Here is a 26,764-nt window from a genome sequence, read left to right as displayed (position 1 = left end):
ATCATCCCATAACATTCCACGTTTTCGTTGGAGGCCAGGCATGCAACTGTTTACGTTTAAACTGAAGAGTTAACAAGTGGCTCCCTCTGCTGTTACAAGAATGTCAGTATCGGTATTTTTTTCCAGAAGCTGTTTTAAGCTGTTTTGTGACCATCAAAAGCATTATATAAAATTAAAGAATGCAAACGCTCACAGTTTGGATCCACCTTTAACATTTGTTTTAAAAAGGGTGTGTGCGTGTCTGCCAACATACATGCAAGCCAGCTTTTCATTTTTTGCTTTTATTTTTTACTAATAGCCTCTGAATAATATTTTGCTCAGAAGAGTTTTCTCTTAAAATTGATAATACTAAGACTCAATACTTCGAATATTGTATGCTCATCCAACAGCCAGGTAGAAAATTATACATTACTTTGGATTTGAATCACAATGATTCCTATACTTAGTGACAAATGATGAGAAAATAAAACTTAATTGGTATATTTCAGCAGAACTGTGATGTCTCTGGAGCATAGTTTCTATTTTTAATTAAAAACATGTAATATTTTAGTTCTGTTAGGTACATTGAAAGTATCATTCCTGAAACAGTTAAAAATGTACTCAAGTAGAGACTGAAAAGGGGAACCAATGCATTCAAAACCAGTTTCCTCTTAAAGAATTGCTTCCTTTGAATTAGCCATTTCAAATGATACAATGCAATCTTACAAAATTTATCTAGCCAGAAGGCAGACAGCAAAACTTGGTTTGTCATACACAGCTGCAGTTTCAACAGTACAATGGAACCGCAATCTAAACATAAATGCATACACACACAGGTGAAAAATGTACGTATCTAAAATCCATCTGTTTTTTTTAAATTAATCAATTGTCTATCCCTTTTACTTGAGCATTGCAGTATTTCCACTGTATGCATAGGCACTTTCTCTGTTGTTGCAAAAGACAGTTCAGAAATGCTCTTCCAAAACACAAATTACCCTAACACAGCACTGCAAGAGAAAGGAAAAACAGCAGCACCAGCACTGAATACTAGGACTTGTTTGTAGCTTTGCTTATTTACAACCAGAATAAAATTATTTACATTATATAATACCTATCTTAAAACTTAGAGAAAAAACTCCTTTCAACAATAAACTGTTGAACTTATCACAAAAATCTTGTCCTCACACCAGGAATCAGAGTGAAAGTCTCAGGACTTTAACCTGAAGGCAGATGTTCTATAAAATGCTAAAGGCAGGGAGAGGGTAATGCCACATCACTAACTCATAAGAGATGGTTCCTGTTATTTTCCACTACAAACACTGCTTCTAGTTGTGTTTTTTCAGCAACCAAAGGTTGAATAGCAGGAAGCATACTTTAGGAACAGACTTTAGAGAAAGAAATAAGGATTACAACGTATGTATATTCTCACACCAGCACCTAAAAAAATGAACATGTACGCAACCAGAATACATATAAGTGAAAGACGACAAGTTCTTCAACAAGCATGTTCACACATGCACGCAGGCTCCAGGCAGTTTAAGGGAGCCTATAGCTAGTATCAGGCCGGGTGCAAAGACAGAAGGCAATTTCGCTTTAAAACTGAGAACAAACAAACAAAGCCCAAAAATCACACTGGGGTTCTGTCTTCGCTTGATTAAGTAATTGTGTGACTTTGAAGTGATTCATCTATTCTTGATTAAGTCCAAGCATGAATATTTATTTTGGCATAAGAACACAATACTTAACTTTTTTCAGGCATAGCTCAATCATTCAGGACAAGAAAAACAAATCCCAAAAATCTCTGCCATCAGTTGCAGCAAACCAATTCATATGAACAGAAGCCTGAGCTATATACTGAGGTAGAAAGACTGAATCCCATCTCCTCTACTACAGATAGCTACAGCATTTACACAGCATTTGCACCATTAAATCATAGCCTTAGCAGGAAACACATTTGATTGTATCTTTTAGCAGTTATTTAAAAACAGAAGTACAGTCGACCTCTCTGACACCCCCACTTTGTATGTAGGCTGTTCAGCACAGTAGGCTACCTGCAGTTTGCCATCTCAGTTTAATACTGATATCGCTGTATTTTGTCAAGCCTAGTGGTGCAGACAGAGCAGAGAGATTTAAGCTCGCCTAAACCACATACCTACTGCAGAGCTGCCCTGTACCCAGCTGAGGGCTTTGCTGCTACCACAGGGTCTGAGCAGGGGTTTGGCTTGTGCTCCCTCATCCCGTCGCTTTCCCGCCAGCCTCTTTCCCCTCAGTGTCTCTCCTTCATTCACTCTCAACCTGCCTGCTTCAGCTGCAAAATTGGTCCGAGGCACAGAAAACTAGCCCAGCTGCTGCCCGGGCTGCCATACAAGCTCACAAGGCCTCCCCTTAAGCACTGTGTCAGTCACCAGCCGCCCTCCCAGCCTTCCTGTTTCCTCACGCCCCTTTTCCCTCCCTCCCTGCCACAGCTCACCTGAGGTGAAACAAGATGGGTGCCCGCAGAGGCCTCATTTTCCACAGCAGCAGGGCTGTTGTGGTGCTGCTTGCAGGGTGGAGCATGCTTGAGCCAGCTGAGAAAAATCTTCACGTCAGCCGTGGACATCTGCCTAGGCAGGATAGATGTCATGGTGTGATGAGGAGGGATTTACCAAGGAGCTCGTTGCTGCGGTAAGGCTTGGGAGCTTGGTCATCACTTCCATCTGCCATACTGAGCAGTTTTAGACAAGTTGGTTCTTTCTTGTGCCTCAGTGTCTCTGTTTGAAAGATGGGAACGATTTTGCTGGCAATCTGTGTGGAACATTTTGGTTGATAAGAAAAAAGATACTCTTCAAATACTCTCCTTGGCAATTCCGTAGTTCCTTGTGTCAAAGCCCTTTTCTTCCATGTTTTCCACCCATTAAAATCTAAGTATTGTCTCAGATCTGTTATGTAGTAATATTCATGCTACAAATTGACCCTCCGTGTGATCATTCTCTGTGTTAAACAAAAGGCGATTTACAATTATGTTGTTAGTTTATCATTAATCGATTAGTATTTTTTCATAGGCAAAAAGAACATGTGGGCACTTGCCATATACCCAGCGGGTATGTGAATGGACCTATGTAATGCTCCCGTGTGACTGTGTGGAAAAAACTTGTTCAGTTCTGTAACAGTCTCTTCCTAGAGATTTTTACATACTCATATTAAGGTTTTCATCTTAACTTTTTTCAGTAAAGAACAGCTTTCCCACATATCACAGTATTTTGACAATTTTTCATGTTTTTCTTTCTTCATACAAGTTAGCATTAGGAAGTAGTATTTTGCAATAAAAATATTTATTGCAAAAACCCCAGTATATTTCGTATTTTTAAACTGATGTGCTTTTTCTCTTAGGTTCAGTCAACTCTGTCTTCCAAGATGATGGGAAAGGTGCCTGGAACACACAAGGCATTAACACTGGTAGGAAAAAGAAGCCCAAATACCACATTATGGGACACACTGGGAAACACAGTACAAAGACACTTCATGGCATTAGCTCAGGTCCAGCAGGAATAACAAGTTCAGGCTCACCATCAGTGCAGGACTTGCTTGCAAAACTGTGTCACTCACTGTACGCTTCTTTTGCCAGCACATAACCCAGTAATATATCTGAAGTGTGAGCTGTCTGGGATTGGGAGCAATGCAGGAAGCAGAACAGGATCCAGAGCTGGATCCTGCTGGTCCCAAACTGACAAATCCAGAGTGTCCTGGGTATCTGAACTGCACCATTTGCTACACAAGGATCACAGCAGAACTAGACCACAGTTACACATTAGTTATCACACAGACAACTACTTGAATGTACTCAGGCGATTATGGTATTTTATTGGTTTAGTATGGAGCTAGGAGATTACACATATACCCAGGATTTTGTTTTTTTTGTTGCTCATTGCTGGGTCTTGGCACTTTTTTACTATCACAGGTAAACTCAGGGCTGTTCTGTTCAGGTAAAAGTAGTTGTTATCTACCTGGAATTACGAATATCTTATCCTAGACAACAAGGAAGTTCTGAGCAAGATCAAAGAAATATTCCTTTATCTTCCCATTTTAGTGGAAATACCAAGAAATTGAAAGCTGTATTAGCAATATATACCATCTCACAGAAAATTAATTTATTCTAGGGATCAGGAACATTCTGGCTACGTTTGGACTTAGACTTGACCTTTTCCTCTGCTCATTTCAATCTGAGCACTTTGTACAGTTGATAAAGGAGAATCACAGACCAACTTTTTTGCATATAAAAGCATATTTTCTTTGCCATTAAAAATAAAAATCCAAACAAAAAACTTGTTCTGTTGGATCCAAGAAAGCTTTCTCGGTTGCTGTGTTTCATGCAGTGCTAGTTCTGTTGTGCAGTGGAAGAGGCTGTTTATGGATTTTATGAACAGCCATACTTACATTAAGTCGGTTAATAGGGAACTAAGAACAAGGGAAAACAAAACTGAAAGACACTGATGGTTTTGTTCCAAGTGCAGTTGAGAAGCCACCCTGGGTGTTCCTCTACCATATGGCATAGCATTGCAACAGCTCCACCCATTTCCCTCAAGGAAAATTCAGACCATACTGGTTATGTTTGTCATCTTCCCTGTTAACAGAGATGCAGTGTTTAAAACTCAAAGCTGAAGGGACAACAGAACCTAAAAAAAGAAAAATAGAAAACAAAGAACCTTTGGCTTCACTTGGTGTCGTTTTACATGAACTTTAGCTGTGACAGCTTGCTTTAACATCCAGCAATAAGGTTCTGCCATCAAAATCAATTAATTTGTCAAGTCTGTCCTCTATGTGGGAAAAAGTGGTAAGATTACAGGTTTTAGATAGCTACTATTCCCAGCTAGGCTTCTTGTATCACGCAAAAGTAATCAGCTACTACTCTGCTGAACACTTGATGCTACATTCCACTTTAATTCCTTTCAAATTAGATGTTTAGCATAGGAGTGAACAGCACATGCTGACCCAAAGTTCCCGTATCTCACTCCAATGCAGAACTAAGCAGAATTATCCAATTCACCTCCAGTCCTCTTTGGGATCCTATCCCTGTTAAGGAAAAGCCCTTCACTGGTCATAATTTATTCCTTTACTACTTATTAAAATATCAACTCCAATCAGTGACAACAGACTTTAGGAATGTGCCTAAGTTTTTATGGAGACAGAACTTAGTGAGCACATAGCACTTAGTAGGTAAGCACTGCTTCTTGGCAAACGTGCTGATCAGAATGACTCTGCTCGCCTGACTAATGAATTGCCCTCTATTTATACAGGAAAAAAAAAATTAAGATTTGTCGATTTGGATGTAGAAACATATTCAAAACCTTTCTTCATCCTCACCTGTATTTTTGAGATGCTGTAATAACTGTTCCTAACACTTTTCTTTTGCTCTTGCTGCAATCATCTTTGAGTTTGCTCCTGTTGAAGGAAGACCAAGACTTTGCTTTCCGTTTCTGACTTTACAATACATGTGAAAGGGCCATGCAAGAAGACAGACTTTCAACACCCTCATTTCCTCAGTATATTTCAGCTCTTTTGCATTTAAACAAAGAGTGATTTCAACCCAGGGAACTCCTACTGGAGAGAAAGCCACTATTCTTATGCTTTAAGGTAAGGCTCAGTATGTCAGAAATTTAACATGGGCTCTGTAGCCCACATTTTCTTTACAGTCTAATTTGATTTTACTAATGTGAACACTTAGCACCAGAAACTGATTAAAAGGAAGGTATAACAGACTTAAGTGTGTGCAGAGGCATAGACACAGAGTAATCTTCACTTTGCTCCTGCTCTTGAAAGTGGTCTTATTGGTCAGCTTTCGTAAATTATGTTCCTTTTTTTCCACCTTACTTTTGGGATAGATCCCAGAACAGATTTAAAGGGGTGGAGCTGACTGTTAATTGCAGCATATTAGCTCTGCACAAGACAGCATGCCATTTCTATATAAACAGCATCGCATTCTCTAAATAGCTTACCACAGCATTCAGATTTAGAACTGACAGGGCAAAGACAAACAGGTAACAACACAGATTGTTAAAGATACTAAAATTATTCTGAAAGAGTATTGATAGTCAGAAGAATTTCCAATTTAAAAACCAATGTAGGTGTCACAGATCTTTTAAAGCACTACAAATACCTTCTATTGAGGAGAGTTGTGAATTTACACTTTCTAACTGAAACCTTCCTTCTCCTAACTACTCTAGCATAGTGTCTCTCAACCTGGATGAATAGGCAAATGGATTTTCTTGTTTTTCATTCCATGGGCACTAAGATTTTACCCATATATACAAGCTTAGCTGCCCGTAATATCAGAAGGCTGCTTAGTATCCATAAGTTATTCACATAATATACAATTTTATCCATAACACTCTTACAGTAACTATTATCTGTTTTACATTTAATCTTTCTTTATATAAAAATGAGCACTTCAGAATAGGTCAGAAGCCTTCCTATTGATCATTACAAAGCAACAGATGCATAACGCCACCTTGTGACAGTACTTCAACAATACACCGAACATCCACTGCTCCCATACAGTGACCTTCAAACTGCTGACCATAGACTCTTATTAAGAGTATAGCCTATTTCCAAAATCCACGATGCAGACTTAAGAAAGCAGGTTCACATATACACTACGTAGAAGTCTTCGTATTTGAAAATATTAAAAGGGTCTGTTTTATTTCCATGGAGAAATATTTTGAAGTTTGTAAGTGAAGGAGGTACTAGTAGAGCATAGAAAGAATATCTATATACTCTAGATACAAACACTAACAATGATAGCTGACAGGTGCATGGCTTATAGTATGTTATGTGTGCATCTGGAAAATATATCTGAAGCTGTAAGAGTCACTTTTAAGCCTCTGACATGATTTTTCCCTTTGGAGGAAAGGGTTTTTTAAAAAGTGCTAACAGACTATTTAAAGTGGTAACAGTTTTTTAGAACTGCTACTGCTTTAATAAGCAATTCAAGTGAAGAAGAAGATTTGTTTTTTCATAGAAAATATTACTACAAATTGTAGTAGCAGCAGTTTTTAATTTACCAAAAACTGGCATCTATTAGCGACAGAACATACTCAAAAAATATCTTTGTTTATACAAATAAAATTAGGTTCTGAATATTCACAAAGTAACATAACAGAGCAACATTTTTCTTCACATTGATATTCAAAGTTAGTCAGATCAGTTGTGATATAAAAATCCTGTATAATATTCAGTCAAGCACCATGGCAGACAGTGCATTAAGATCTCTCATGAATGGATGATCAGCTAGTATCTGATCAATCTTCTGTCTTTGCTCATAATCAGGAAAAATTTTTATCAGGGCTTCTCTTAGCTGTACTGTTTCTGAGGCAGATCTCTGTGGTGGAATTGCTAGACAAGCCTCTATGTTTGTTTCCAGTGGAAGCCATGTTGATGAACGATCACCATGTACTCTGTTTTTAGGCTGTCGACTGCTACTGGTTGATTTGGGGATTGGCACGAAGAAAGGTGTCTCAGAAGAATATTGTCCACTGCTCTGTAAAGTCTTTTGTGCTGACCGAAAATCTCTATGGAACAAAATAAAAATTTTGATTAAATTAAGGTAAAGGAGATGCTAGCTGTCTCTGTACAAACATAGAAAAGAAAAATGCGTATAGCTCCTCTACTTCACTGCTGCTCAGCTAGTTACTGGTCGGAATCAAATCATGAGCATTTTTTCAAAGTGAAACAAAACAGTAGGTGTAACTGTTTTCAGTTTGAATCTGGCAGGACTAATTATCTAGCACTAGTTCCAATATGCTGTGAGTACTTTACTTGGCAGAATACAGCAACGGTCAAAGCTTATTTTATGGAAGTATCAACATCAGTCTTATTGAGCTAAATGGATAAAAAGATACATTGAAGACATGTACGCTGACTCAGAACATGTGAAAATACTGATAGACCAAAGGGGCCTCCAGATGCTCCACAAGACTATTTCTCATCTACTTTTGGTCATGACTGTGAGCTGTGCTCACATTTAGATAAAGGCCTTGTTTCCCTCATATGATATCCTTAATGGGGCAACGAAGTTTTTCAGCAATTTCAGGATCTGAATATTCTTCCTTAATTATTGAGATTTCATTTCAGACTTTGAAAAGTTGTTGCTACTCTAAACTGCTAGCACTACAGAATTTAGGGCCAAGCCTACTTCAGATGCCACCAGATAACACAGAAATGTGAACTGGAACACTCATGTTACAGTCCATTCTCCTACCACCCGGGGAAACAGTATGTAAATTACAGAGCTCTATTTTAAAAGTATTTAGGTTATGACACCTCCCACTACTCAACACGGAAAGGCTCCCTAATTGCTCGAGATCCTTCTAGTTTCTGATCCTATTCCTGGTGCCATTTATGCTTTCTGCATCATTTAACTCAAGCAGAAAAGTGTCAGGGAAGGAACAAAATTAACTCTTCACACTGGCACCTTTTCTCTGTCTTTAAAAAATCTGACCACACCCCCCCAAAAACTAAAGCCTAGCTCCACCTCCAAGTTTACAGATAGGAAACCAAGCTCTTCCAGAGTCTTCTCAAAAGAGTCTCTTTCCATTTCTACAATCATCACAGTCACCTCTCAGAACACACACTGTTTTCACTTTATTTTTCTTGGACACAGGCAGCTAAAACAGAGTGTTCGAAATGATGTATCATAAGGGTTTTATATCGGAGCTTGAATACTTTCTTAGTGTTTCTTACTGGAGTTCTAGAACTGCACTTGCTTTTTTCATGTCGATGTTACATGATTATTTTCAAATCAACCTATGACCTACCGGAGTATAAATGTCTCACTTTCCTGAATTGTTTCCAATAGCTGAGATTCCTGCTTTTTCTTTGTATTAATCCTTAAGTACAGCTTACCTTTTGTATTGCTAATTTTATTTATCTCACTTGTTTCTAAAAGCTCTCTCAATACTCCTCACTATCATTAGCATTTATAATTCGTAAGCTGGTGAAAGAAGAACAAAGAGCAGCTTATTTTCTTGTGCGAAAGAGCAAACCCATTCTCAAGTCTTGGCAGTTAATGCAAGTAAATTCATACTTTGAATATATGCACATTTAAAAACTACAATGATCTTAACAGAACAATATATGTTTATTAATATTTAAAATTATGAATCAAATACAAATGCATTTAATAGCAATGCTTCTCAAAAATCATTTTATTAACAGTACAGTACCCTCAAGTGTGAAGTGAAATGCCTCTCCTGTGACAAAGAATATGAGTGCAGAGTGTTTCTTTTGTAGCACCTATGGTGCCACTATAAGTAATCAACCAAGGTGTTTTAAATAACAACACTGTAATTAACAGGATACCAGGCTACCACATACCCAAACCACTGGCAGCTTTGTGCAATGTTAAAACAGTTTGGACCACCTTTGTATGAAAGCCACCACAATCAAATCTCAGATGAAGTTATTGTCTTACTTATCTTAGTTCTGAGAGAGATCTTGATTAGATGCAAATGTCACCAGCAGTTTCTGAACAGACTGAAGTAATAGGAAAAACATGTTTTTGTTAAGCTACTACATCCTACAGTGTTCTTGCTTAATTTTACTGTACCTTTACTATATAGATCTAAAGAAGTGTTCAAGTGAACGAGGAAAACAGTTTATTTCACATTTGAAATCGTAACTGTCTCAAACAAAAGTGAGAACAGTGCTTGTACCTAGAACAGCCTTCACTTCGAAGGAAGTCATCTAATCTAGGTCCATTTCTTCCCAAAGGATCATCAGGAACCATAAATATGTCACCAGCAAAAGTGTACTGGAGCAACCTGCAAGAGAGTTCTTTCAATATTATTTACTAACAATGTATTACACCCTCGCTGCCCTTCACCTCTGTAGCATAGGACAAGTTGCATTAGAGCAGACACTTCACACCACATCAGGAGTCACTGAAATTTAACTACTAACCCTTTTTAGATACAACCAGCATTCACTGTCAAAATAATTTAATGGGAGCTTACGTGAACTGTTCCCATTGCACTGCAGAACACTGAGCTTTTTTTTTTTTATTTTTTTGTTTTTGACAGCAAGTGTTGGATGACTGCAAATTTTTGCAGAGACCAGGGTGGAATTTTCTAGGAGAGAAGATTTTCTGATTGTTCAAACTTTCCTTCCTTGTAAGGATCTTCAACCACGTAGCTAAAACGTCTATGTTATCAGAAAGCCACACAACTAGCAAACATAGCATTAGCTGTTTACAATTAAGACACACAGAAGCTTTTTTTCTGGAATCATTTTGGGACAGAGGGAAATCTGCATTAAAGGAAACAAGTTTGACTAAAATTTGTCTGCGAGGAGAGAATTTGGTATAGTGGAATTTCCCCGGAAGTAAAACTAATAGCAGATGTTAACACAAGCTCTTAAAAAGCCACAGACTCAGAATGACGTGCTAAGTATTCTTGCTAAAGTTCTGTAGGAGAACAAAACCTGACTTGGGTAGAATTCACTCAAGAAATAGCGTAAATACCTACATGATTACCCAACATCAATTCCATGTTCTCCCAGCTATATTGTGAGAACCCAAGACAGTTTTCAGTTATTTATTTCATTAGACCTATACAGACCCCAGTCACTGCAGTAGGTGTACCCTCAGAAGATGTCAGGGAGACTCTGAGAGATTAGTGGGAAATCTGGGCAATAGAAGATCATACCTTAATAGTAAAATGACCCGATTTAACTGGAGGGGGGAAAACCAAACCAAACCAAACCAAACCAAGCCAAACCACCAAGCGAACTAAAAAAAGAAACCAGTTGCACAGGAGAAACTATAATTCACAGAGAATCCACAAGTTGAAGCAGGGATATTTGATAGCTAAGTGAACTCACCTAAACCGAAATAACACTCAACAATTGCAGGGATATGGCTACAGGGATATGTTGCAAGTATTCATTATTTTGTTTAGCTATGGCGATTTGCTGTACTACAGTAAAGAGTGATTGATTCTGAAACCTTCAAAGTGACACTGTATGTCTGCATCAGCTATCATGTCTCCCTGAAGAAATGAAATGTCAAACAAGAAAGCCTGTGAGAATGGACCACAAAGTGTATACTCTAACAGGATCTAACATCGAGCTTCAGAAGTGATATAGCTTGGCTGCCACACCAAGCTCGTATTTATGTGAGCAATTAACAGACTTAAATTAGAGAATATATGAATAATAGGGACATTAGACTACTCCACACATGATTATAAGGCCATGAATCAAAGTGGTGAAACAAACACGTACTTGGTTGGGCTCTACCAGAATTGCATGACAGATGAATGAAAAATAAAAAATTCCACATGAAAGTAGAGTGCCTACAACTGTAAGGACAGACATCCTTTTAAGCTTTCATAGAAATTGAGTAATTACCTTTTTTGAATAATTTCTCTCCAGGCAGGTGATTCTGTCACAAATTCTCTGAAGTTATCATTAGTCACAATAACACCTCCAGTTCTATCAGCAAGATGTAATAAAAACCTGTAAAATTCATTTCAAAGACCGTTAAGATAGTCTGCTTTGCTGAAAATTGTCCAAAGATCCAGAAAAGTAAACATTTCACCATCCAAGAGTAATCCATTTGCACGAAAACACGCACTTTGATTACCAGAAAATTACTGTTTTGACCCACCATATAACTTTAAACAACGTTTTAGGTAGCATGCATTTATTTAGTGCAGCAGAGTCTTCATGGGAGGCTTCTTCCCCATAGAAAAAACCCACAAGCAAAACCCACCAAAGCCCATGGGATTATCAGATTCTGAAATATTTGGAGAGGTAAATGATTTGCTTTACAAAAGAGTGCAGTACTTATTACACATTCCAACAGAAACTTATTTCCATATACTTGTTTGCTTAGCATTAATATCCGTGTTCTGCAAGATAGTGTTATGCATGTTAGTTGTTTGCTCTGTCAATGCTTGTTAACAAAGAGCGCTGCTATCATTTTGCTGTAAAATAAATTATGACAAGTTAACTACTCATTTATTAAGAAAATCCCATGTTTTTTTTTAACTCTCTGAAACCAAGCTTTTTGCCATTTGAAACTATTTTAGCAAAGAGATAACGGATGGTGTTTTTTTAAAGAAATGTGTACACTTTTGACAAAAGTGCAAATATGTTAGCACAACACTCATTTCCACAATAATCTCAACTGTAAATATGGCACCTACATAGCATTTTATATGAAATGCTGGATGTATATAAAATACTAGTGTGTAAACAACTCCAGCTTGGCTGCCTTCTACATTTTTTTTCCTACAACATTATTTTGTAAGAGATCAGAGTTGCTATATTTTAACAAGGAAGATAATTAAGCGTACTCTACTTTATACATCTCCTGCGTATCAAGTTGTGCAATCAGGTACATGACTGTGCAATCTAACAAAAACAGGCATACCCATGATGCAAAAACCTGACAATTTTGTAGTCAGAAAAATAAAGTATGAATGATTATTAGCAGGAAGGAAGAAACCGAAATCCAGAGAACTGTAGCTAGCTGCAAAACACAATTTCAAAGCTGCAAACTCTCATCCATGCAGAATTAAGAAAGCTGGTTGTGGAAAAAAACTTAAGCAGCATGCACTTTTAACCATGTCTCAAGACTGGGAAAATTTGGCAATAGCTATGTAAGCACTAGGAAACCTCCCCAACACCCAACAAAAAAACCTAAAGCTTGCTGTTGTTCACTGAAAGATGATCCCCACATTTTGAAGTTGAACTTTGGTGCTTAAATTAACTTGGAAATTTACTAGCCTACACATTGTTACAAATACACTGCTCCAAATACACATCTATGTCCGTCTGTCTAGACAGGTTGAAGAACTAGCTAATACTACCGGTTATGAAGTATTAAGCTTTTACAACCATTAGTCAGATGTTCAAAAAGACTTTAAAACTATGTATATTCCGTACCTGTCATCATGAGCAGCAATTCTTGCTCCTAAAACCATCCTTGCAGGGGTTAAAGACAATATTCCAACATCCTGGAGCTGTGTTAAGAAATCCTGCTCTGTTAAAACATGAAACAACTGTTCTTAAAAACAAAAGCTTTCTTCTAAGCTATTTATAGATTTGACAATTAATCTGAGATATAATTAGCAGAGAAAATAGGCTATTTTTGTACCTATTAATCTACAGAAATGACATATTGACAGCTGACGAATTGCTAAGATTATAAAAATGGGGAAGAAGAGGTTAAAACTAGAAATTAAAGAGCAAACAAAACCCAAACAAACCAAAAAGACCTTTACTTATGGCACATCAGTTAGCCTAAACAGCATTTCAGAGTCTCTCACACTGTATATGGAAACCCAATTACTCATGCTGAGCAGCCAAGACTGCTCATGCTTAACGTTTACGAAGAATTCCTTCTCCATTCATTCTTCACAGAAGTAGCCAAAGAAATAATTACAGTTTAGTTTAATAAAGAAAACATTAGCAAACTATTTCCCTCACCTGTAATGTAAGGATCACGTCTTGTTCTCCACTGTGGAACGAACACGGTAATATTTCTGTGACCACGTTTCCAAAAGTAGTCAACAGCTATTGCAATTCCTCGACAGGAGAAGAATTTCCTTAGACCATGACTAGGGGTGAAAGAAGGAGAAGGGAGATTAAATTCACTAGAGTTTTACTACTATGAATACAAAGAAAATGGAACAAAACCTTGCAAAGTGAAGCTGGAAGCTACACATACAGCCTCACCAAAATAAAAGGTAGATGGATGTTATAGGTGAGGAATCTTATAAATGGAAAGGGATCTTCAGCAACAGAAGAGAATAGAAACATCACTTTGCAACTTCATAGCTCAGTCCCCTTTCAGTTTCGTGGGCACAATGATATTTGAGTAATTAGAAGTGGGTTTAGCTTTAAAAAGAGGCCAATAGTGATGGTGTCCTGGTTTCGGCTGGGATAGAGTAAATTTTCTTCCTACTAGCTGGTATAGTGCTGTGTTCTGGATTTAGGATGAGAATAATGTTGATAACACACTGATGTTTTAGTTGTTGCTGAGTAGTGCTTACACAGAGTCAAGGACTTTTCAGCTTCTCATACTGCCCTGCCAGTGAGGAGGCTGGAGGTGGTCGGAGGCCGGCTTGGGCTTAGCGACAATGGAATGGTAGAATACTCAATACTTAGTGAAGTAAGGAGGGGGGCCAGCAAAACCGCTACCATGGACTTCCGGAGGGCGGACTTTGGCCTGCTCAGGACACTGGTCGAGAGGGTCCCTTGGGAGACAGTCCTGAAGGGCAAAGGGGTCCAGGAAAGCTGGACGTTCTTCAAGAAGGAAGTCTTAAAGGTGCAGGAGCGGGCTCTCCCCATGTGCCGTTGACGGTTGGACTCGATGATCTTAGAGGTCTTTTTCAACCTTAATGATTCTATGATTCTAAAAAGTTGGGAGGGGACACAGCCAGGACAGCTAACCCAAACTGGCCAAAGAGGTACTCCATACCATATGATGTCATGCTGAACAAAAAACTGGGCGGAGTTGGCCGGGGGGGTGCAGCTGCTGCTCAGGAACTGGCTGGGCATCGGTCAGTGTGTGGTGAGCAACTGCATTGTGCATCACTTGTTTTGTATATTCGTCACTATTATTATTTTCCCTTCTTTTTCTGTCCTATTAAATTGTCCTTATTTCAACTCATCAGTTTTACCTTTTTTCCGATTCTTTCCCCCATCCCACTGCGGGGGGAAGTAAGCAAATGGCTGTGTGGTTTTTAGCTGCCTGCTAGGTTAAACTACAGACCTACAGAACAAAATAGTACCTTTCCAGGACATGTAACACTTCCCCTTTGGTTTTGTAACCAAATTAAGGAAAGTACATATCATTATTTACAAATCATTCTAGCAGGATATAATTCCATCCAATTATTCTTTCATTCTAAGTTTCTTCCACATTTTAATAAAATTTAATTTAAAACTACCCAACAACTATCTGGATATTTCAGTCTGCCCTGAAAGGCCTGTTTTCAGCACACAAAGAGAGGCAATTTTTAAAAATACTTGTTAGCAGTTAGAGTAAACTCTGGGTTTTCTCTCATTCAACAAGCACACTGAAAGTACAGCTAGCATTAATAGATCAATGTGCCATTTTCACTAGGCTGCACATGTCAAGAGGAAAAATTCTTCAGCTTCTTGCAGTCTTTCAGAGTTAAGACACATGGCAAGTAGTGATTTGGAAGCCCATTCAGCCTTAGTCCAAGCATGTGGGCAATGCATTAATATCCCGCGCCCCCCCCCCCCAAAAAGCCACATGACACTCGGGTCAAAAAAACCCCCAACATAGGCATGGAAGCAGATGTCCATAATCTCAAGGTATTGAGAAGTAAAACCGAAAGCAATTCAAAGCGAAACTGAAAACAATTATTCACTTTCTAAGATGGAAGAAAATAATGAGCCAGAAGGAAGCTGCAGAATATCTACATTAAAAAACCCTCAGGCCCCCATGCATTGATTATTTAGTAGGACATTTAAATATCTTGATGGTTCTGCTGTTTTGAGGCAGTTCTCTGTCCTTTTCTTTTCATAAGCAGAGTTTTCATTTGGCTGAGCAGCAGGTGGCAGATGTTCTATAACCATATTTGGGGATCGTATGTCAGTAGTAGCCTGCTACTATGCCCTACTCTAATGTGGTGTGTATGCACCCCAGCTACCGGGCAAGACAATCCATTGGGGTGCACAAAGGAAATATTAGAACCTCAGTAATGCACATATATAGTTGATAAATATACATATATTGGCAGTGCATGTTCAAAGATTTTTTCACTTATAGGGGTGTGTCATGGTTTAACCCCAGCCGGCAACTAAGCACCACGCAGCCGCTCGCTCACTCCCCCCGGTGGGCTGGGGGAGAGAATCAGAAGAGTAAAAGTGAGAAAACTCATGGGTTGAGATAAAGACAGTTTAATAAGCAAAGCAAAAGCTGCGCGCACAAGCGAAGCAAAACAAGGAGTTCATTCACTCCTTCCCATCAGCAGTTCAGCCATCTCCAGGAAAGCAGGGCTCCATCACGCGTAATGGTTACTTGGAAGACAAACGCCATCACTCCAAACGACCCCCCTTCCTTCTTCTTCCCCCAGCTTTATATGCTGAGCATGACGTCATATGGTATGGAATATCCCTTTGGTCAGTTGGGGTCAGCTGTCCCAGCCATGTCCCCTCCCAACTTCTCATGCACCCCCAGCCTACTTGCTAGTGGGGTGGGGTGAGAGGCAAAGAAGGCCTTGACTCCGTGTAAGCACTGCTCAGCAGTAATGAAAACATCCCTGTGCTATCAACACTGTTTCGAGTACAAATCCAAAACATAGCCCCATACTAGCTACTGTGAAGAAAATTAACTCTACCCCAGCCAAAAACAGCACAGGGTCCTCAATCAAAAAAAGTCAGGAGACCACTGCCTACAGTAGTCTTGCAGCCATCAGAGATAAGCAGATGTTTATTCACCATCTTTTAATTAATTTGTTTCAGATGTATTTAGTTGTTCTTAAAAAAAAAAAAAAACCCAACAAAACCACAAAACCCCGTAAATGAAATATGTAGATGAAAAAAATCTCTCCATATTAAAAAAACAAATAGACAAAGAAGATGTGGTGTATTTGTTATTTTCTACATGACCCCAACAATTTGCATTTCTCTTCCACTAATTCTCTTCCACGTTTGGGAAATCATTTTTAAAAAGTTCAAGGTAGCTTATGACTCAGTTGTGACTTGCACTTTTACATCACTATTTTCTAAATAACAGAGTCTGAAGAATGAGGGAATAAGTTTGCTTTAAAAACTATTTACTGTAACAAAACACTGTACTTGAATTAAAGCACTGTCAAGAGTTACGGATCATGTCAGGCTTCCCCTTTAAAGTTAGCAATACTATAAAATGACAGAAAACCTTAATCTATTAATTAAATTAATTCTCCAGTGAATGATCTGAAAAGTTTTACAGTTGCCAGTCATAAGGGACTAGCTCTGGGCTCCTTAACCTGGGAAAATCAATTTATAAGGAAGATCATCACCTTCTTCAATTAATGATCACTTGGTAGGAAAGGTTACACATTAAGAAATCCACCGACATTCCTTCTCATAAACGGAAGAGGTTACTTAGATTTACTTTTGATGCCTCACCTGTGCTATAGAGACTTTCTGGACTAACTGCAAACATTTTTATATTACTAGGTCCTTGGTCCTTAAATTGCATTTGAAGCTAATCATATTTAAAAATGTATGTTTTGTTGAATGGAAAAGAATACTGATTGAGCAGGAATACGTACAAATACATAAGAGGCCTGTCAAAAAAACAGGCAAAGTGAGATATATTTTTATATGAATTAAGTTTAAAACATGAGAAGAAATATTTCTGAATGAACTATATGTCTAGGAAATTTCAGAGTATCATCTGGTAGTCTACGTAAGTTATCAGCAAATACCAAGGTATCAAAATAGAAATCATCAGGCTAGGACTGTACGTAAAGGGAAGAAGTTAAGATTGATTTCCCAATTTGCTAAAATAGTATTAACCGTTCTACTAGCACTTCGCAAAAATATCAACAGAATTTACTATTTCTGTTCTCAAGCAAAATTCATATGTATTACAGAGAAAAGGAAGTTAAAGTATTTATTATGCCTAACAATTGAGGAAGTTTTGCTATTTCGTGAATTTTGGTGAAATGTTTAGGAGCTACAGTAGATATTTCATAACCACGAAAGAACAATATCTAAGGGCATCTTTATCTATCACTATGAAACTAGAAGCATACATCCATTTTTTTCCCCATTAACACAACTGTGTGTACATGCATGTGCAGATCTGTGTTTACATAGTTACCTCTGGGAAACTGTATCAGCTGTCAACTGTCTGAAACATTAAATTCATTTTAGGACAGACTTCGACATTATTTTCTTATGGTACCTAACATTATAATTTTTTTTCCTGGAAAAGTTTACTTTCTTCTCCTAAACAGCATTTAAGCCCATTCTTTTGGGAAGCCTCTTTCATGTAATAGCTGGAAGTAGATGACATATGATACATGTATCTTAACCAGTCAGATGTGTTTTTCTCAGCCTAAGAGCATCCTACAGAATTCATGGAATCACTGGTAGTACTCTGGCCTATTCTCAGAAAATATCCTATTCAAGAATTAGTTACAACTAAATACAAGATAATATAGCTGATATGAGGCTCTTCAGGACTTCCGATCTCCAAGATTAAAATGCGTATTTTAAAATAGTTTAAGAAACACTTAAATAGCCTAATCTTTTCCCACTTTGGCGATACAGATGATCTTTCTCAGAATTACTATTGTTTTGCTTAAAGTACTCCATTTTCGTTCTGGCAGCATGGTTTCAGAATGAAAACTAATTTCTGTACTTGGAAGGGTTTATGCATGTTCAGCAGAGGAACTCTGAATGCACCAAAAAAATCTTAAATAGCAAGTTCTCATAGTAAGTTTACTCTTATTTATTGTTACATTGACGAGTGGAGCAGAACCGTCAGTCAGTTTGTTCTTAAAAACTACCACTTCCTCATCAAGAAATATTGCATTTGTCATTGCTTACTTTCATATTCCAAAACTACAAAAAAGCCCCATAGCAAACACTGACGAAACCTTCTGACATGCATGCTTGCCAAAATTACTTAGTATAAAAAGAACAAATCCAAGTCTCTTCCCGACTAGAGAACAGCAATCAAATCAAGGATAGTTTTGATGAGAAGAATGTTAAACTGAACCAAGTGAAGCACAAAATTTTAAAGAGATATAGGTTCTAACTGATTTTTGCTAGTCCAGTTAGTTATTACAAACTTAAAAAAAAGAAAATAAAAAAAGAAAATTGTAATTGGCAACACCCTCCAAAGTTGTCTACAATAGAAACATTGGGAAAAAAAAAAGGAATTAGAAGATATTTACAGTAATGGAAAATCCCTTCATCATAGTCAATGAAAGGGACTTCTTGATCTTTTCAGTATTAACTGTGCCCATTTCATAGGGTTTGTTTGCATGGTGCCTTGTCAGCCAATCTATGAAAATTATCCAACAGCCCTATAATTGTCTACTATCTTTTGCATACATTTTTTCAGGTATCAGGAGGAATAGGAGACAAGGTGTGCGCACACATACACACGGTTCCCTGTTCTGCAAGTTTTATGGAGGGGGATAGAATATTTTTGTTGCAAAAAGTAACAGGACCCAAGCACTAATGTGTAATGTTGTTAAAGGACAAATACGTTACTACTATATAAGAACCTCCACTTTAAAATTACAAGATGCTAAGAGCAAAAGTAAAAAAACAAAACATTTTTAAGTTGATGGTAACTCAACTTCTTTGTTAGGTGCATGCAAAGCAAATTAAGTATTGTGCATAAAATTGCTTGCAACAGAGCAGAGCTCACTGAAATTACTTCTGACTGAAGTGTTACATTGAGCTGGAGCACTGATAATTCAAAGAAGGTTGCTCTGAAATGGCACAAATCGGGCTTGAAATTTGACCATTGCCTAGTAAGAAATGCTGTAAAATTAATTCACTTTTCATTTTGAAACATCCTGTTATCAAAAAGGATCTCATCTACCTCTAAGATATATCTAGTTTTAGTTTCCATTGCCTATTCTGTTCAATGTCATCTCAGATTATTTTAATATTTGGGCTTCATAAATCTGAGCTACCTGTTTTTACAAATTTGCAAATTTCTACCAGAGCAGGAAAGCTAAGTCTTAAAAGGCTTTACAGAAAATATTTTCCAGAGTATTGCAATTACCAACCAATTTTTAAATCAAAATCAAGGATTTTCCTTATTCTATTTTAACTAGTTATTGCATTTGTTCAACTTCAGACTATATAATTTTTTTAAACCAGAAGGAAATTCTACAAGAATTGTTTCATGATAGAATATCCCACAACCACACTGTCCTAGCTGGATTTGTGTGCTGCAGTAAGTGTCATATAGTGCACCTGCTAAAAACTTCCGAATTTCTTTCTATGCACAGTATCTCAACAAAGAATAATAACTCCAAACAACTCAGTCGTAAAAATGAATACTGTCACTAAACAGAGAATAAAAACTATCAATTGCTATGTGTTGGAAATTAAAATGGCTACTGTCAATCTCATGTAATTTTTCATTATCAAGCCTTACCATAATCAGCCATTACCAGTAGCTGAAAAACCTTGCTGTGTACATGGACTGTTGGTCACTAAAAAGCTAGCTAGCAAAAACTTTACACATGCCACAGCAACCTCTTAATCCCTATTACATTTGAAAGTTCATTGAACTTTTAATAAAGAGATAGCTGAAAAGAACAATACTTACGAAATTGCAACATTGCTTCCATCAATAATGATATGTTTTAAATATGGTTTCCCAGGTTCATTTTTCAACTCCAGTCTGTATGGCTTTTCCAGAGATTCCAAAAATCTTTGGACTCCAGTAACTGAAGGATCAGGATGACGCCTGTGTGGTCCCACTGTCTCTCTATCACGATTTGAAGGATGTATTTGTGAAGACAATACCTGGTCTGGGATAGGATTTTCAGAATTTGAGGTCTGAGAAAGGCGTTGGTTGAGAGATTTCGCTTGAGAAGAGCTGCAGTGTCCTAATTGGTCCTCAAAAACAGGATGACTATTCTGCACAGTTGAGGGCCCTGCAGATTTTTGCTGAACTGCAGTTTTAGTCTTAGTTGAGACACACTGCACATCTGAGCTCCCTCTGGCTACAAAATCAACATCTTTTAGAGCTCCACCTTCTATAGTGCCGAAAGTTACACCACCATCAGATTCTGTATCACTTGACCTTGAACTGTGATTCTTACCAGGGCAATAAATGTCTCTTTGTTTATAGCATGTAGCTGACTTTTTACTGGAAGGAGAAGAAGGTTTGCATACCAACATATGCATTTTATCTTCTGCATCAACTTGCACGCTTGGTGAATCTCTTACTTTGTGATATTCATTTTTTGTCTCCTTTGAAGTATGACTGGATTTAAGTGGACTTTTATTGTTAGAAATGCCTTTGTCTTCTAGCTTTTGTGAATTATTTGCATTACTTCCTAAAGGAGGATTGTTAGTTCTAGGCTTTTGAGATGACTGTTCATGTTCTTTTTGAAATTTTAAATTTTCCTTTTCAATTTCTTCTAGCAATGTTAATGGTTCCACGGATTGTCCTAGGATACCAATAACTTTTTCTACAATATTTTGGGAATATCCCATTGTTCTGAAAAAGTTCACAAGAATCTTATATTCCATTTCCTCACTGATATCATCACCTTCTTTAAGGCAATAACTGGGATCATCTGATTCACTGCAGCTATCCGAAAACACATCAATAACTGCATCGCTGTCTGAAGGACTACTGTGTGAAGCAGATTTCACTTCCTGATCATTTTCCAAAGAGAATTGCTTTTTAGGGAGCCTTTCCTCATCATCAGAAGATCTTCTTTTACATGACTGCCTTTCTTTAGGCACCACTGCCTCTAACAGAGGCACAATGTTTATGGGAACAAAACTTGTTTCAGGAGCATCAGAAAACACAGTGTCCATTTGCTTTGTAAGCTCAGTTACAGGTGTCCCAGCATTGTTTCTTGCTTCCTCACCACCTGCTCTTCCATCTCTGTTCGTAGAGATTACTTTGGAGGCTTTGTTTTGTAAAAGCTCTGTCGGGCTTTCAGAACCTGTAAGATCTATGATATCACTCTCCACTTCACAACATTCAGTTTGTGTGAGAGCTAGGAGCTCTCTTTTTAGTGAGCTAGGCAAAATCAGTAAATCCATTGTATATTTATCTGCATGTGCTTCCACAAATTGTCTGAATTGTTTTTTAATCTCTGATTCATTGTCGCTTAATAAGCTTTCATTATTCTCAAAAAGCTTCACAAACTGCTGAATATGACTTTGAGCCATAACAACAGCTTCTGCACCCCCCTTTATACTGAGCAATCCTATTTCCAGCACTGCTATATCAGCACAGGTATCCTGAATAAGACTGTTGAGGAACAGGCTCTGTGCACCAACAAAGATGCAGTGCATGTCCTTTGGGTAGTACTCCTTTTCTTCTAGTTCAGGTTCACAGAGTCCCTTAATATACTCCTAGAAGGAGAAAAAGACAGCAGAGTGAATATTTGTGAAAAGCTAATATATAAAATTAGTTTTTGTTAGGTCAGTAATGGACAAGTACATCAGAAAATAAAGCCAACTTAGCATAAGAAATGTGATAAAGTAAATGCTGCCAGTAAACGGGATAACAGAGATAAAATACAGATATCTGAAATGATTTTTAAATAGATTCCCATTCTCTGGTCAAAGAGAACACACACTTCATGAACATATGTCTTGCACTAGAGAATTCTACCCAGTCTGTAAAACTGAACTTCTAAAAACAGTTTCTGAAGAAAATTTCCAAAGGCTCATCACAGCAGTAGCTATCCTATATTTTTAAATAGCTATTATGCGTTACTTATTCTGTACTTACTACTAATGAATCAAGGACATTACCCTGTGGCATGGCACAACATAACTAGTAGCCACAGTACATCCATTAAAAGATACCATATTAAAAAAAAATGCTAAAACCAAACAAATGACAAATCCATTATCTGGACTCTGATAGATTCCCTTATTAACCAAATAAAACACTTGTATTTTAAAACTACAACTGCCAGAGCACCTTACAATGGGCATATAACACTAAAGAAAATTACACCCAAAAAGCTCAACAGCAAGCCATCTTTCCACATGAGGCTTTGAAACGCAGTATTTTGAAAAAGCAGATGATACTGACAAATGACTGAGAAAACTCCAGGCTCCAGCTAGTTCTGCGTTCTAGAAGTTCAGGTTTTTAACAGATTTTTTTTTTTTTTGGGGGGGGGGGAACAACCAAAGAGACTCCCATTGCTATTTCTGCCACCTAGAAGTTACTACAGGTAAATGCACTATACTACCTTGTTTTAAATGTGTCAGAGTTCATAATTCTGTCAATATAGAATACTATTTCTTCTTTCAGGTAGAATTCTTTTTCCCCAAACGGTCTCTTTCTGTACTCAAAATTCTGTAATGTAGTGAAACCAATTTCTAAGCTGCAGCCAATGTATTTGCAGACACCAAATTTTATGATCTATCTTTACTCTCAGAAACTAAACTTCTCTTTTAAATGGAACTGAAAACCAATACAAGGTAATGAATAACGTAACACCACTTCCTATCATCTCTTGTGTTACATCACCACAGGTAACAAGGCAGGCTGCTTCAAGACCATATCGCACAAACTCCTTCTGCAACAAAATCCACAGGATTACTTTTCATGCCTTAGTCATCATATGACCGCTTTTGCAGAGCAACAGAACAACAACATAATTAGAAAAAAGGATATTCAAAATCTGGGAACTTTTTTTTTTCCATTTACTAAACAGCACTGATGAATGAATACATTGCATGTGACTGATGAATTAAAACACAAATTGCTATCACAACACCTTTTAAAGGGAGACAATAAAGATGTGCAATTGTTCGTACTTTCTAGTCAATAATCCCTCCAGACAGGGCCTGAAAACTGCTCTACATTTAAGGGAACTCACACCTCCCATACCCTTTAAAGAATTTGGAGTAGGAAATATTTTGTATGTTATTAAGAAAAGCAGCAATTAGAAAATGGAAATCTTGTGCTGTTTGTTTCAGGCTTTAATTTTCTGGAAAAAAGAAAGTTGTACTGCAGCTGCCTGGAAAAGAAGAATAGCTGTTTATGCTACCTGTAATGGTTTCTGGAGTCTCTGAGCCCAAATATACAAGCAAACTGGTTTAGAGACAATTTCAGAGTCAAATAATTCAAAAACCTCAACATTCATAGTATTTTCCTTGTAAGTTTTAGGCATTACACAGTTAAGGAATCGAGTTTTTGAAAGTGGACTGCCAAGTCTGTGAATTAAGTCACAAAATACATGCTAAGGATCCCCACTAACATATACATGTATTTAAACAAATAGACAGACACAAACGCCCACATACCGAGATTTTGGTTTTGAAAGCTACCTTCAGCCTAGCTAGGGCTCATACTACCGTTCTCATCACATGATTCAAACAGCTATAGTTGCCAGGTCCACTATGAGTAATATTAATTTCATCATTACTTCTGCGCTCCCCCAAAGGTTACTTGTACAAGAGATTTAACAAGATAGTTCCGTGAAGATACTTCACAGCAACTAGTGTCACAGTCAGAGACACAAACAGCCTAGACAGCGCTCTCTTTTAACTTGTTTAGTGTTCAGTTAAAACGAAAGCAAACAGACTGGTGAAGCAGTCTGGATCTGCCAACTTTTACACTAAGGAAGTATTAGCTCTGTTAAGCTGTTAGTGAGAGCTTTGCTAGTAAGCTACTACATGCCACAGAATAAGTTAAGTCTGTAAAGCAATTGCGAAACACGGCAACACCCAACCAACTCCGGAGAATTTCTTGACTTGGGGAAGAAAAAGAAGAGCGATACATTTTAATCGCGCTTTACAACAGAACTCGGCCCGCTCTCGCAGGTGTTAGAAGCCCTCACGCAGCCGCAGGCAGCCAGCACCGGTATTTCACAACGCGGTGGCCGTGCCGCGCTCTGCAGCACCCGTGAACTTTGCACCTCTCAGCTGCACTGTTTCTCTTTATTCTCCACGCTGTGTCAACACCACCGGAGACACCCTGGCACCTGGAACACACCTATTTGCCAAGGCAAGGACCGTTTCTGTTTCCTCGTGAAGCGCTGATTTCTTCCCCACCCTTTCTTCCTCCTACCCGCCCGCAGCGGCCCCGAGCCATGCCCCGGGCGAGAGGGGCCTTTCCGTACGCGGACGCGGCCCCGGCCTCCGCCCGGGTGACCGAGGCCCCCGCGACTCGACCGGCCGCCGGTTCCCGCCCTGCCCCCGGCCCCCCGTACCTTGGCGCTGCGCACGGCCTTCCCACCGCCCGTCAGCTGCACCCAGATCCTGGCGGCGGCGGGGGGCGGGCCCGGCGGCGGGATCGCGGGCCGCCAGTCCCCCTGCGCCCCCAGCACGGCCAGCCGCACCTCGAACAAGCCCTCGATGCGGCCCCGGCTCCCCTCCAGGAGGCGGCTCTTCTCCGCAGGGACGGTGAACTCATCCACCCCCGGCCCCGGCTCGGAGCCGCGGGCTGCCCAGCGAGCCGCCATCAGCGCTGGCCGCGCCGCCCCGCGCTCCGGCCTCCCATCCCGCCGGGCCCCAGGACAACAACACGGGGAATCCCCGGGCTCCCTCCGCACAGCCCGCCGACGTCATCGGGCCGCGACGGCGCCGCCACCGCCCCGCTCCGGGAGGCGGGGAGTGTCCCTCCGCAGCCGCGGCGCCATCTTTAGCAAGGGCGGCGGAAGCGCTGCCCCCTCGGCTGGGCTTCGTCCCGCCTTTCCACGGGACGGGCAGCTTGTGGCGGAGCGCGGGGCGGTGCTGGGGGCGAGCCGCCCGCCTCCTGTCTTTGCTCTGGCTCGCGGCCCCTGCCGCAGAGTGGCGGGTGCCGGCAGCCGTGCCCCAGGTGCCCTGAAGGGAGGCTGGCGGCTCCTCACAGCGCCCCGCGCGCCGCCCCACGCCTTGGCGCCAGGCGCAACCCTCACACCACGGACTCCTCCCGCCTCACAGGCAGGGGGAGAGGCTCCCGCCCACCCGCGTGAGGAAGAAACCTTCCTCTTCCACGATTTCACAGCCCAGAAGTTTGGCTTTAAGACACTGTTGGCACAGCCATGTTCTGGTATCGTCGTCTTGGATTTAATTTAAAAAGAAATGTAAGTTTTATCCCTCGTGGTCGCAGGGGACAGAAGTGTAGCCCCCATCCCCAAATCCTTAGCTCTGATAGCTCGGAAAACAGAGGGCATATTTTTACTTAAAAAAGTCTTAAAATGAGACGTGAAGGATAAGATCAGTTCTTAAAAAGTAGCTCTGGGGCTTCACTAGACTTTTGAGTGCCTGGAGATGACAATACGGACCAATACTGAGCTATTGTACAAAGGAGTAAATATCTTAGTTTCTTTCATCTCTTCCCATCCCAGACCCCGGTAAATATCTTCCAAGTTCCCCTTAGACTATTTGATTCCCACTTGTTTTGTCCATCTCTTTAGCATCACTGTGAAGTTAGTTTTTAGTAGCTGTTCATTAAATACAGCCTCCTAAGGGAGCATGAGAATTTTGTGGTTGTATATATAAGTGTACATATTTTGTTTTAATCTACTCACATGTTACACCAGGAAAGGATTAATATAAAAATATCAAATATCATTTTTATAAAGGCCGAAACTTTTTAGCCAAAGGAGAGTGCAGTTCTTAGCACATTGGAAAATCACGCTAAATGCTTACGTCCAGGTATAGCTATATACATTTTCCTATCTGAATTTGAAGTGTTATGTCTTTGAGTCCAATATAATTTTTGTCTGTGGCATGGTAAAATGGGAAAATTTACATCTGTGTACACAAACTGCTTTTACACACATACACTCATTCTAAACAGGATAGGGTTTTGACGATGAGTGTCATTCAAGAAAGATGCTGTACTTTCCTGAAGATAAATTTTTTCTGGTTTTGTTGTTTAGACATTTGTGTTTTGCTTCCTCATCAAATTATTCTACAACATATAAGAATCTTATCTAATGTTTAGCTAGGCAATTTCTTGAGGTGATTGGTGCCATCAACTGTTAAAATGTAGTCACTGCAGCCATTGTTGCATTGCAGTCATTATTAATTACAAATGAAATTGTAAGTAAGGAAATTTATAATAAAAATGAAATTACCAGCATTTTGGGATACAAAGTATCATTAAAAAGCTAAA

The 26,764-nt window shown here is 39.1% G+C and overlaps 1 protein-coding gene across 4 annotated transcripts; it reads right to left on the bottom strand.

Annotated features, from left to right (window-relative positions):
- Positions 1-295: 295 nt before the first annotated feature.
- On the bottom strand, positions 296-25,266 carry N4BP1 (NEDD4 binding protein 1). Of its 4 annotated transcripts, XM_075161221.1 has the most exons (8): positions 24,873-25,256; positions 20,282-22,053; positions 13,444-13,574; positions 12,901-12,997; positions 11,359-11,466; positions 9,666-9,773; positions 9,425-9,486; positions 7,283-7,523 (listed from the first exon to the last, which is right to left on the bottom strand). In XM_075161221.1, exons 1-7 carry the CDS (start codon positions 25,122-25,124, stop codon positions 9,465-9,467), a joined length of 2,490 nt encoding a protein of 829 aa, XP_075017322.1. In that variant the 5' UTR covers positions 25,125-25,256; the 3' UTR covers positions 7,283-7,523; positions 9,425-9,464. The 4 variants fall into 4 exon arrangements, with proteins under 4 accessions (XP_075017321.1, XP_075017322.1, XP_075017323.1 ...); XM_075161220.1 differs by lacking the exon at positions 9,425-9,486 and having other exon boundaries at positions 296-7,523; positions 24,873-25,239; XM_075161222.1 differs by lacking the exons at positions 7,283-7,523; positions 9,425-9,486 and adding an exon at positions 10,656-10,738 and having other exon boundaries at positions 9,686-9,773; positions 24,873-25,257.
- Between the last annotated feature and the right edge of the window lie 1,498 nt (positions 25,267-26,764).

This window comes from Calonectris borealis, chromosome 12, assembly GCF_964195595.1.
Source record: "Calonectris borealis chromosome 12, bCalBor7.hap1.2, whole genome shotgun sequence".
Taxonomy (NCBI): Eukaryota; Metazoa; Chordata; class Aves; order Procellariiformes; family Procellariidae; genus Calonectris; species Calonectris borealis.
The sequence above is the reverse complement of the archived record's forward strand: the minus strand, read 5'-3'. Positions and strand labels throughout refer to the sequence as shown.

Coding starts and splice junctions, on each gene's coding strand:
- N4BP1 (XM_075161220.1), bottom strand. CDS start 25,124: ATGGCGGCTCGCTGGGCAGCCCGCGGCTCCGAGCCGGGGCCGGGGGTG. Junction 22,054..24,872: donor AGGCCGTGCGCAGCGCCAAG/GTACGGGGGGCC, acceptor TTCTCCTTCTAG/GAGTATATTAAGGGACTCTG. Junction 12,998..13,443: donor ACGTGATCCTTACATTACAG/GTGAGGGAAATA, acceptor ATGTTTTAACAG/AGCAGGATTTCTTAACACAG.